This window comes from Natator depressus, chromosome 5, assembly GCF_965152275.1.
Source record: "Natator depressus isolate rNatDep1 chromosome 5, rNatDep2.hap1, whole genome shotgun sequence".
In the NCBI taxonomy this organism is placed as follows: domain Eukaryota; kingdom Metazoa; phylum Chordata; order Testudines; family Cheloniidae; genus Natator; species Natator depressus.
The window spans coordinates 29,224,597-29,236,657 of record NC_134238.1 but is presented as its reverse complement, the minus strand read 5'-3'; the positions used below and the strand labels follow the sequence as shown (position 1 = coordinate 29,236,657).

The window sequence follows — 12,061 nt, the reverse complement described above, 5'->3', positions numbered from 1 at the left end:
AATTAAAGAAAGTTTTAGCTCTGTGTAACAAAACAAAACAAAAAACCACCAAAATGTATTTTCCAGTCTGTAGAACTCCCAAGTATGTGCCAGAACGTAATTAGCTATAACAAGCATAAAATGACATACAGACTAAAAGCACTCAGGCCTTAATGCTTAATATGTACGAATATGGAATTTTTTGCATCAAATCTTTTATGCACAATTGGAATTTTTAATTCAAAAAGAAGAGAATCATGGCAACCTACCACAGAGGCAGAGTTCAGATAACTGAGAAGGAAAAAGTTTCTCTCCAGTCATGCAAGTTGCCTGCACTGATTACCTTTATTTTATTGTATCCACTGCTGCTCTGAATGAAAGCAGAGATGGAGGGATGTATGGCTGACAGGATAGTCTCCAAAAAGAAAAGGAGTACTTGTGGCACCTTAGAGATGAACAAATTTATTTGAGCATAAGCTTTCGTGAGCTACAACTCACTTCATCGGATTCTGTAGCTCACGAAAGCTTATACTCAAATAAATTTGTTCGTCTCCAAGGTGCCACAAGTACTCCTTTTCTTTTTGCGAATACAGACTAACACGGCTGCTACTCTGAAACAGGATATTCTCCAAGACTCTGGAATTTTCTTGCTTCTTGATCTGTCAGAGCCCCAACTTGTTAGTTTTCTGGACACACTGAAGAGCTCATCTTTTCTTGACGGTACACTGGGAGATGGGATTGGGTGGGGAGCAATGTTCCCTGTTTTTGACAGGCTGTGTGCGCACAAAATTTCTTCTGTGCAAACTGTTGTGCTTCTGTGCAAACTTTTGTGCACGCAGTGTTTCGCCATGTGCGCGGGGTTCAGGATCTGTGTGCGCGCCACAGACGCACAGCTTAGAGGGAACAGTGGTGGGGAGTGAAATTCAGAGGTGGAGATGGCAGGGTGGGCTACATGGCGATGTCTACTGACATGATTGGGTCAAGTGTCTCTACATATTAACTGGAGATTTGGAATTGTAATTCTAATGAGGCAATTTCAATTTTGGATTTTTGGGGGAATACCTAGGGTTCTGGTTAGGTGCCAGAGATCTCAGAAAAATTAAATGAACTCTTCCAATGATCAACACTGGGTGTTGAGTAATTTCCTGTTTCCTGAACTAGCACTCACTTACGGTCAGATCTTGCAGATATAAGAGTTTTTCAGGTTCTATTTGCCAACAAAGAACATGGGGAAGTCATAATAGAATAAAATAATCTCTATTTCCAGTCACCGGACCGTCAGTTGTGTGCATATCCTATACATGTTTGTCCTAAATGCTGCCAAAGGTACTTTAGTATTACTTAACAAAGCTGTGAAGAACCTGATATAACTTCTCCGCGTACAAGCCAGACCTGCTGCCAACTGGGTCTTACACTAACAGGCAAATTGGACTCTAGTAACAATGATGCACTGTTTCTGCATTGTTGACTTTTTCATACCCCCTAACAGCATCAGTCACTGAGGCAATTAAATATGAGTTAATGGCTTTCTCCCCTTACAGATTTTCACTGCCTCCATAGTAACAGTCTGAATGGTGATAAGGGAACTTTACTGGTCTGGCTCGTTAGGTAGTTATTCATAGCTCACAAGGATCTTTAATTCATGTGAAACTTTCAACAGATCACACTAGCAGCAAAGAAAAGAGCCCCTGTACGGATGTAATTGGGAAACTGTTACATTTAACATGCTACCTTTAAAATGAAAACAAAATTTGACGGTTGCAACTATTATTTGGCACTGTATTTATTCTAAGGGCATGTCTACACTACACGACTTAAGTCAACCTATGTAATTACTGTGGTGGCTGATGTCCACACTACCTTCCTTCTGTCAGTGGTGCACGTCCTCATCACAAGCACTTCCACTGACTGAAGAGGGGCAATGTGGGAGGCTGAAAACCCGGGTTCTCAGCTCTGCACAGCACCGTGCTGGGGGCCCAGCTGCCTCCCTGCTCCCTCCCAGGCTTCTTGGCTCCCTGAGTGGGGAGCAGCCAGGCTCTAGCTCAGGGGTCGGCAACCTTTCAGAAGTGGTGTGCCGAGTCTTCATTTATTCACTCTAATTTAAGGTTTCGCGTGCCAGTAATACATTTTAATGTTTTTAGGTCTCTTTCTATAAGTCTATAATATATAACTAAACTATTGTTGTATGTAAAGTAGATAAGGTTTTTAAAATGTTTAAGACGCTTAACTTAAAATTAAACTAAAATGCAGAGCCCCCCGGACCAGTGGCCAGGACCCTGGCAGTGTGAGTGCCACTGAAAATCAGCTCATGTGCTGCCTTTGGCACCTGTGCCATAGGTTGCCTACCCCTGCTCTAGAGGCATGGCTTTCTTGTCAATTTCACAGCTCCAGCATGGAGCCCTGAAATTGACAAGACAGCCAACAGCCCACATAAGTAATGCATGTCTACACAGACGTTGCATCACCCTAACTACACCGACAAAAGCCCTATGCCTCTCATGGAGGTGGAGTTATTAGGTCGGTGTAGTAGGGCACTTACATCGGCAGGGCAAGGCTGTAGTGTGTACACTGACGTAATTATTCAATGTAAGCTGCCTTATGTCAACTTAACTGTGTAATATAGACCAGGCGTAAGGGTGTGCAAAAAGGGAAAGCACATCAGACTCAACTCTGCAGTCAATCTATCAACATGACTTTTGACCCATAATGCTTTGCCCTATAGTGAGACAAATATAAATTTGAAGACCCTGGACTGCATAACTTTTCCTTCTGCTCTAATCTGGAAGCCAGCACTAAGAACACAATGGGTGTGAGATGCTAGAGAAGCAGGCAGCACTTACTGTCCCAGGATAAATGGCTGGGTAGAGGCCGGGCCACACCCCAGTGTACAGTTGCTATCTTACAAGCTGCACTGCAAAACACATGCTATACCTATTCTGCAGTCAGAGCCAGGCTGCTGGTGACAGCTACTTAGAAGGTATCGAGCTCCTAGCCACCACAGGCATAATGCTTCCAGAGATTGCCACCTAGGAAAAATAAAACAACATTCCCTCCCCTTCCTCACCACCCATAACATTAATATGGCTGTAAAAACCAGAGTCAAGCCCAAATGTGAGAAATAAGAGCGTACTATAATATAGAAGCTACTATGCTGAGAGGCCCTGAGACTGCTCTGTTCTTTAATAACTCTTCATACACATTACAGTGCACTCAATAAAGCCTTGATAATGCCATAATGCAGTCTCACTGAAATTAACTTTGAGCAATTGTAGAAAATTAAACTCCCCAGAAAATTCAACTCCCCAAAGGTGGTGGCTGTCCTCTTATATTCCCCATTTTTGGCTGCCTTCTACCAACTCCAGATGGTTCACACCCCTTTAAGGTGCTTTGTGACAGCCTTGGATCTTTACTTCCCAGCTTCTACATGCTTGACTATATTGATGATCTAAGACTAAACAACACTGTTCAAGGCCTCCCGATTCCCAGATAATTGTTTCTAACAGTCCCCATGGCACATCCCCATTGCCCTTCCTCTTTGCCGACTGTTAAATCCATCACTACGAAATGGCTGTCTTCTACAGACTAGCACAGCCAATAATGAGAGAAAAAAGAAAAATGTTTTACATAACATTCAGGTTGTGGCAAATAATAAAAATGCCTAACCCTGGCATCGTAGATCTCAAAAGGCTTTACAAAGAAGGTGGGTATCATTATTCCAGTTTTACAGATGGGGAAATTGGAGGCACAGGAAGGTGAAGTGACTTGCTCAAGGTCATCCAGGAGGCCACCGGCAGAACTTGGAATGGAACCCAGGTCTCCTAAATCTCTGTCCAGATAATGGTCAGAGCCAGAAAATCCAAAGCCACCAACTGAAAGTATATCCTTTTTTACATTGATGTGAGCACACAACAGCATAGGAACAGGCCCATGTAAAAAGCAAAAGGCCAATTTCTCAATCTCAGGGACAGCAAGGACTGAGAGGGTTCTGAAGGCATTATCCTGTGGCTACTGGGAAGGAAGGAAGGAATGTACAGCTAGCTACTCTTTTGGTTGATCAGGACCAGCATAGATGGACTCTGCAGTAAGCCCCATGTAATCCTCAGTTAAAGAACACTACCATAAATTAAAGGTGGTGGGAGAAAGGAAAATGCAATTTACCACAAAGCGAAAACTGGGAGGGAGCTGAGTCAAAGGTCAGTGCACAAAAATCAGACCTGTCTGTGAGCAAATATTTACATTGTGGGAGATGTCAAGAAGTCGGTGTTGCTCATCTGGGAAACTCATACCCTTCTACCTTAATTCCTGTTCTGCGCAGCCCCAAAAATGGACATGTCCTGTGTAGCTGGAAACCCCATTCGAGAGCTTGGCAGCTGCAACACAACACCATCCAAGACTGCCTGGGCAGAGCCATCCTGCCACCCGTGGGGGAAGGTTGCCATAAACGCTGCCATCTCCGGAACCAACAGCCAACTGCGACCGGATACCGTCATCACCAACGAGGATCGGAAGGAGATCATCATGGTGGACGTCACAGTGACCTTCCAGAACAGGGTCTCAGTCTTTCACAATGCCTGAGCTCGAAAAGGTAGAGAAATATGCCCCTCTGGCTGAAACTTTGAGAGCTATGGGTTACCAGGTTCAGAGACACACATTGATCATCGGAGCCTTGGGTGTATGGGACCCTAGTAATGAAAGAGTGCTGAGAGAATGCGGAATCTGTCAATGCTATGCTCTGCTGATGCGGCAACTCATGGTGTCAGACGCCATCAGGTGGTTGAGGGACATCTACATAGAACACATCACTGGACATTGGCAGTACCAGGAGGGATGATACAATCCATGAGGAAAGTATTTTATAAATCAGGGGTGGGCAAACTTTTTGGCCCGAGGGCCACATGTGGGTATGGACATTGTATGGCGGGCCATGAATGCTCACGAAATTGGGGGTTGGGGTGCGGGGAAGGGTGAGGGCTCTGGGGTGTGGCCAGAAATGAGGAGTTCAGGGTGTGGGAGGGGGCTCCAGACTGGGGCAGGGGGTTCGGGTGCGAGCTCTGGGGTGGGGTTGGGGATGAAGGGTTGGGGGTGAAGGAGGGTGCTATGGGCTGCTCAGATGGCAGGAGGGGGGTCAGGGGTGCAGGCTCCGGGCGGCACTTACCTCAAGCAGCTCCTGGAAGCAACGGCACATCCGCCTCCGGCTCCTATGCCTCTACACATAGGAGACGGAGGGGGGACATGACGCTGCTTCTGGGAGCCATGCGGTGCAAAGGCACATGCGGAGTGGGGCCAGCCCCGGACGCTGCTCTCCGGCGGGAGCTTGAGGGCCGGATTAAAATGTCTGAAGGGCCAGATGTGGGCCCCGGGCCATAGTTTGCCCACCCCTGTTCTAATTGGACAACCTACCTAATTCTCATTTACTAGGGACAATCTCTACTCATCGATATATTTTGCTTTCCACAACAAAAATCTCTGTACAACTTTTCATGAGTGATGTACCCGAGTATTCGGATTCTAATATCTAACCCTACTGTTAAATCTATCCACCTAAATTTGGGTTATTGCTGATTATGTGCTCTACGTATCATATGACTTTTAAAAACAAACTTTGTATTTGTGGATAATCTAAGCACTATGCCCAGATGTACAGACACTCTTTTCTCAACCTATGTATTATATATATTTTTAACCATTAGCTTTAATAAAATTTTTATATCTGGCACATAAACACCTTGCAACGCCGGCTACAGACGTGCCATGCAAACACCTGTTCTCCATTACTGGTGACATTGTAAATAAGAAGAGGGCAGCATTATCTCCCATAAATGTAAACAAACTTGTTTGTCTTCGCGATTGGCTAAACAAGAAGTAGAACTGAGTAGGCTCTAAAGTTTTATATTATTTTATTTTTTGAGTGTAGTTATGTAAAAAAAAAGATCTGTATTTGTAAGTTACACTTTCACAATAATGAGACTACATTACAGTACTTGTATGAGGTGAATTGAAAAATACTATTTCTTTTGTTTATCATTTTTACAGTGCAAATATTTGTAATAAAAATAATATAAAGTGATTACTGTACACTTTGTATTCTGTTGTAATAGAAATCAATATATTTGAAAATATACAAAAACATCCAAAATATTTAATAAATTTCTATTCGTATTCTATTATTTAACAGTGCTATTAATCGTGATTAATTTTTTTTTTGAGTTAATCATGTGAGTTAACTGTGATTAATCGACAGCCCTACTTTGAACACAAATTCAGACAGATTCTGGCCAAATTGCTGATAGTTTTTAACATAACTGCTCAAAGATTCATAGTCAGAAGATAACAGCAGCCCTTCCCTGTAGAACAGACATAAATTGCCTTCTTCTTCTTCATGGCCAGTACTGGTGTTTACGCAGCACAAGTCATGGAAGCGGAGGGGATTATGAGGACACTCTGCTCCCTTTCATTCTACTTCTTCATCCCTTCCCATGGTCAGCCCATGTCAACTTCCCATAAATAAATAAATCAGCTATGAGCCGGGACTAAGTAGATGAATTTTCAGCCCCGGAGATTGAGAAGCAAAAGTTTATATGGGTTGGAGGAGGGAAATAGAACAGAATCAGACTGACAGATAACAATGAAGTCCCTACCATGTCTCTATGATATTGCGCACTCAGTGAGGGAGCAACCATATAATTTTCATGCTAGCTTCCAAGGTGTCTGATTAACTAGATCAGAAACAAGATTCTTCTCTGTTGCATAGCTGTGCTCTCCCACTTCTCAAACTTTCACCTACACACCCCACACCCCAGGATTACAGTTATTGCATTGCAGTCTCTGCCAAAGACGGCTCCTTGGCAAATTGCCATTTTTCAAATAGGAACATATTTCATTTGTTTTAATAAGTTCAGAGATGTAAATAACTAGTCAGAATCCTTCTTCTATATCAGCCTTAAGAGAAAGAAAACAGTAAGTCAATAGAAATGACCGACACTAAACAAACTTTACACACTTCATATGAAGAGATATGAATAAAAGCTGTATCACAACTAAATATGTGATGCAGAAATACCTATTTTCAGTTCTCAGTGCCCAGTTAGGGGTTGCTGAACTGTGACTATTACACAGCAGTGCAATCAATGTGCGATCTGAAAATCACAGCACTAGAAACTTCTAATAAAATAGAAATTCTACCTCACCAAAAACATTTCAGGAACTACAACAGGTCCATGTGAATCTGATCCTTGTTATCATGTGAAAACCTTTGCTAAATTACATGTCAGAGGTGCAATTCAGGATCCTGTTATTCCAGCGGTTACATTGTTTGTCCACCTGTATTATACACGCTATGCAGTTGGTGCTGGAAAGTGAGGGAATCCCTGTCCTGAGGAATTTAGAAATTTAAAGTACCTGAGCCTAAGCCATATGAAGTCTATTGACTGCAATAGGTTTTGGAGGGAAACAGAAGGAAGACAATGTGCTGGATGGGAGACTGTTTGCCTCACCTCATGCCCTCCCCCCAGAAAAAACTTAATCAAGAAGCCAGAGAAAAAAAGCCATGGTTTTGATGTTCACACTATTACTACCTTGTCGTATTTAAAGAGCTAAGATTCAAATCTCCTTCACCAACCTGCAAAGTAAAAGGTCACAGAATCAAGAAAGGCGACCCTTCTCTAAACCCGTCCTGCAAGGTCTGGAGCACCCACCTGTCCCAATGGAGTTGAGGGTGCTTGAGAACTTTTAGGATGAACCAGATAGCCCTGATCCAAATCTCAATGAAGTGAATGGAAACTTTGGATCAGGCCCTATATGAATAATCAAATTTATGCCAATCTGATCACTATCAGTGTTGCTGATGCATTACCATACCTAAATCATGCGGGAGATGTGATTTGATATTTCACATGGAACATGCTATCTAAATGCTAACTATTACCATGTTGCAGCTAATGCATGGACTTCTGTTTTTGAGGCTTCCAGTCTCACTATGCATACAATGCATTCCCACCCCTCCCCAATGGCTTCCTCCACAGAATTACTGGGCACATGCCCATCTGCACTTCACACTTTTAATGCTGTTTCTCCCTCTAGCCTAGACGTTACTGAATTGATCCTATTTCATGAGAGACCATAACTCAGTGCCGTACCCAGAGTGTGGCAGTACCGGGGGCAGCTCCAGCCCCCTCCGCCTCTCTCCCAGTCTGCCTCAGGTTCGGCCCTCTGGCAAAGTCATAGGTCAGAAGCCAGAGCCAGGCGTGCGGGGCAACTGCACCTCTGGCTGGTGTTACCATGGAGCAGGAAGCTGTGGCCTTCCCCTGTCTGCTGCTGGTGCCCAGGCTTGCGACAGCTCCTCAGCTTGCAGCCCCCTTTGACTGCTCATGCAGCCGGCAAGAGCAGCCTGGGCAGGGTGACCCAGCTCTGGGGCAGCCGAGCCCTCGGGGAGCAGCCACCGCAAGGGGAGCCCTGCTGGCACACAGCCCCTAGCTACCCCCTCCCTGCATCCCGAGCTACCCCGTGCCTGCACACAGCCCCAGCTACCCCCTCCCTGCATCCCGAGCTACCCCCATGCCTGCACACAGCCCCAGCTATCCCCTCCCTGCATCCCGAGCTACCCCCATGCCTGCACACAGCCCCAGCTATCCCCTCCCTGCATCCCGAGCTACCCCCATGCCTGCACACAGCCCCTAGCTACCCCTCCCTGCATCCCGAGCTACCCCCATGCCTGCACACAGCCCCAGCTACCCCCTCCCTGCATCCCGAGCTACCCCCGTGCCTGCACACAGCCCCAGCTACCCCCTCCCTGCATCCCGAGCTACCCCCATGCCTGCACACAGCCCCAGCTACCCCCTCCCTGCATCCCGAGCTACCCCCATGCCTGCACACAGCCCCTAGCTACCCCCTCCCTGCATCCCGAGCTACCCCCATGCCTGCACACAGCCCCAGCTACCCCTCTCCATGTACCCTGTGGTTTTCAAACCACACAGCAGCAGGAGGCCCAGGCCCCAGCCACCGCTCTAGCTTCCGCCCCCTCCGACCGCGAGGCTCCACCCATTCCCTGGGCTGCAGCAGACACCGAGCGACAGAGCCAGGACCAGGGCTGCCGCCAAGAAGCGCCGCAGCCCGTTATTGAAGTCATGAATCCTGTTTATAGTCTTGAATCTTCTGGGGTTCCCTATGCAAATGCCAAAGGAATTGGTTATCCAACTGGTTTCCCAATGGGCTATGCAGAAGCTGCCCCTGCCTATTCCCCCAACGTGTACCCAGGAGCAAACCCTACCTTCCAAACAGGTTATACACCAGAAACACCATATGAAGTATCCTGTTTACCCACCAGTGGTGCAGTGCCACCTTATTCTTCATCACCCAACCCCTACCAGACTGCTGTGTATCCGGTTCGAAGTGCCTATCCACAGCAGAATCCAAATGCACAGAAAGAAACTTACTATACGCAGCATTTATATGCAGCACCACCCCACGTAATCCATCACCCCACAGCTGTGCAGCCTAATGGCATGCCAGCAACTATGTATCCTGCTCCAGTTCCACCACCAAGAGGAAATGGTGTGACTATGGGAATGTTGGCTGGGACCACTATGGCAATGTCAGCAGGTACTTTGTTGACAACTCTTTCCCCAACTCCAATAGCCCCTCATCCAGTTACTATGCCCACATATTGGGCTCCAGGACCACGAACCTATAGCTATGTGCCCACACAGTGGTGATTATTCCGGTATTGTAAGTTACCAGTGCCTACAGTTGAAACAGTAGCCTGTATATAAATGGCCACATGACTGCAGCTTCTTTCATGGAGATTTCACAGGATATTCGGGGAAATTTTACAATATGCCAATTCAGTGAATAGGGATATAAGTAGACTATTTTGCTTAAATGTCAGTTCGTTTTGATCAAGTTGTGTAGGAGGAAGGATTTTTTTAAACACAATGTGTTGGGGTTTTTTTAAACTTTTTGAACTGAGTTAAAAAGTCCCGTCCCCCCCAAGCCCTTTGAGTTATATTTTTTGGTTGCATCCTCCCTGGCTGGCTTGCTGAGGTGAGTCAGGGAGTGGAGGTGGACTCCTTCCCTGGACCCCACTGTGCGGAGCTGGCTCAAGCCCTGCCAGCCCTTGTACCCCCAAAATTGAAGTAAAACTACATCTATGCCCAAGGACCCTCCCTCGACCCCACTGGGCCTTGGAGTTTTTATAGCATGTTGAGGGGGGGCCTCTGAAAGAAAAAGTTTGAGAACACCGGATATAACTGACAGATCAAGGAACTTGGTGGTAGGCTTTAGAACTGAAATTATCCTTTGTCCACAGTCTGTCATTAGTATTACCTATGAGGGGTTTTTTTTTTTTTTTTTTTAAAACTACTTGCATTTATTTATAAGCATCTACCTACTACACTAGGTGATGAACAATAATTACACAAACCTTTAGTAAACTCCACAGGCCAAATCAGCTGTGAAAAAAGTATCCAACTCACCACATCTCACTCATCCTTTCATCTTTTCCTTCTCCAACAGCCTCCTCCCCCAGAAAGGCTAGAGAAGCTTTGAAGGGGGTCCTGAAGATAACCAAACAAAGCTCTATTAGATACATGCGTGAGAGGAGAGGAAGATAAATGTATTGCAGAGTTGAGAATCCTTCACAGAGTATGCACTCTCACCAGTCCCCTCTCTTTTATTAATTCATGCATCTCATTTAACATCTGCTGCAGCATCATGCGAGGTGACAAGTGGTCTCACAGGTACTCAAGACCCAAATTATTCAGGTTTTTACAGGCCAAAACCAATATCCTGAACTTCACTCCGAAACAAAGCTGGCAGCCACCCAGATCAAGAAGCACAGGTATAACATGTTCCTTGAGCTAGCACAGTTTAATAAGCCTTCAGCACCAGCTTCAAGCCAAATTTCCAAATCTTCTGAAGGTGTAGAGCTCATTGCAGCAAGCCAATCTTCAGGAGACACAAGCATGAATCACTGTGGTGAGGTGTGCATCCAAAAGAGGAAAGGACAGATATTTTGCCAGCTGCAGCCCATAACACGGGAACTTGTCTGCTACATGAACATCCAAAAGTAGCTGGATGGGCAATTAAGCTGGGCAATTAAACAAAATATCCAGGTTCCAAATAGCGGTAAAAACTACCAGGCACAATCCTTTAATTGAGATAACTCCTCTGGTTACATCCCCCAGCCTGTAAATATTATCTCCACTTTATCTGGATTGAGCTTCGGTCAGCTAGCTTTCATCTAGCCCCCAAACTCCATTAAGTACTGACCAAGTTCTTCAACTGCACTTGTATGAGATGGAGATAGACCCTGTATGGAATAGAAACCAGAACTGCCACATACTGGCCAACAGGCAGTAGATCCATGTGTGCCTGGCTCTATTTGTAGATTAGTGATAAATACTAAAAATCCATTGGACTATGAAGCCAGTCCATAGGGGCTAGAGTAAGCACAGAGTTCTGTACATATGGCATAGTTTTCAAAGCTAACTTCAGATCTGTATTCCTTTTCTGTCTTAAAAACAAAACAAAATTAGGCTGAACAAGCAAAATTTCCTTAAAAAAAAAAAAAGGAAATAATAGAAATGTAGGATTGGAAGGGACCTTGATAGGTTATCTATTCCAGTCCCCAGCACAGAGGCAGAACTAAGTAGTATTATCTACACCAGTGGTGGGCACACTACAGCCCATGGGCCACATCCAGCCTGCGGGACCCTCCTGCCCGGCCCTTGAGCTCCCGGACAGGGAGGCCAGCCCCCGGCCCCTCCCCCATTGTCTCCCCTCCCCTGCAGTCACGCCGCCATGCGGGCAGCACTCTGGGAGGCACTGTTGGCTCCGGCCGGGTGGCACTGCTGCCAGACATGCTACTCTGAGCGGCATGGTAAGGGGGCTCGGGGCTGGATAAGGGGCAGGAGCTCCTGGTGGCAATCAGGGGACAGGGAGCAGGGGCAGTTGGATGGGGCGGAGGTTCTGGGGGGGCGGTCAGGGGAGAGGGAACGGGGCGGGGTGGGGGATTGGATAGGCATGGGAGTCCCGGGGCGCCTGTCAGGAGGCGGGGTTGTGGATAGGGGTCAGGGTAGTCAGGGGA

At 46.1% G+C, this 12,061-nt stretch overlaps 2 protein-coding genes across 3 annotated transcripts in view; one reads left to right on the top strand and one right to left on the bottom strand.

The window, feature by feature from the left end:
• GHR (growth hormone receptor) overlaps positions 1 to 12,061 on the bottom strand; it is a 209,417-nt gene that overhangs the window by 187,726 nt on the left and 9,630 nt on the right. Inside the window, exon 2 of one of the 2 annotated variants that reach the window (XM_074952511.1) lies at positions 10,449 to 10,529. The exons of the other annotated variant lie outside the window; for it this stretch is intronic. The gene's annotated coding sequence lies outside the window, so the exon portion shown is untranslated. The remainder of the gene's footprint in view (positions 1 to 10,448; positions 10,530 to 12,061) is intronic. 2 annotated transcript variants of the gene reach the window in all.
• Positions 9,102 to 9,689, top strand: LOC141988093 (myelin-associated neurite-outgrowth inhibitor-like). Its single transcript, XM_074953924.1, has one exon. It carries the CDS (start codon positions 9,102 to 9,104, stop codon positions 9,687 to 9,689), a length of 588 nt encoding a protein of 195 aa, XP_074810025.1.

Excerpts from the sequence above, each read along its gene's own strand:
- LOC141988093 (XM_074953924.1), top strand. The coding sequence starts at position 9,102 with ATGAATCCTGTTTATAGTCTTGAATCTTCTGGGGTTCCCTATGCAAAT.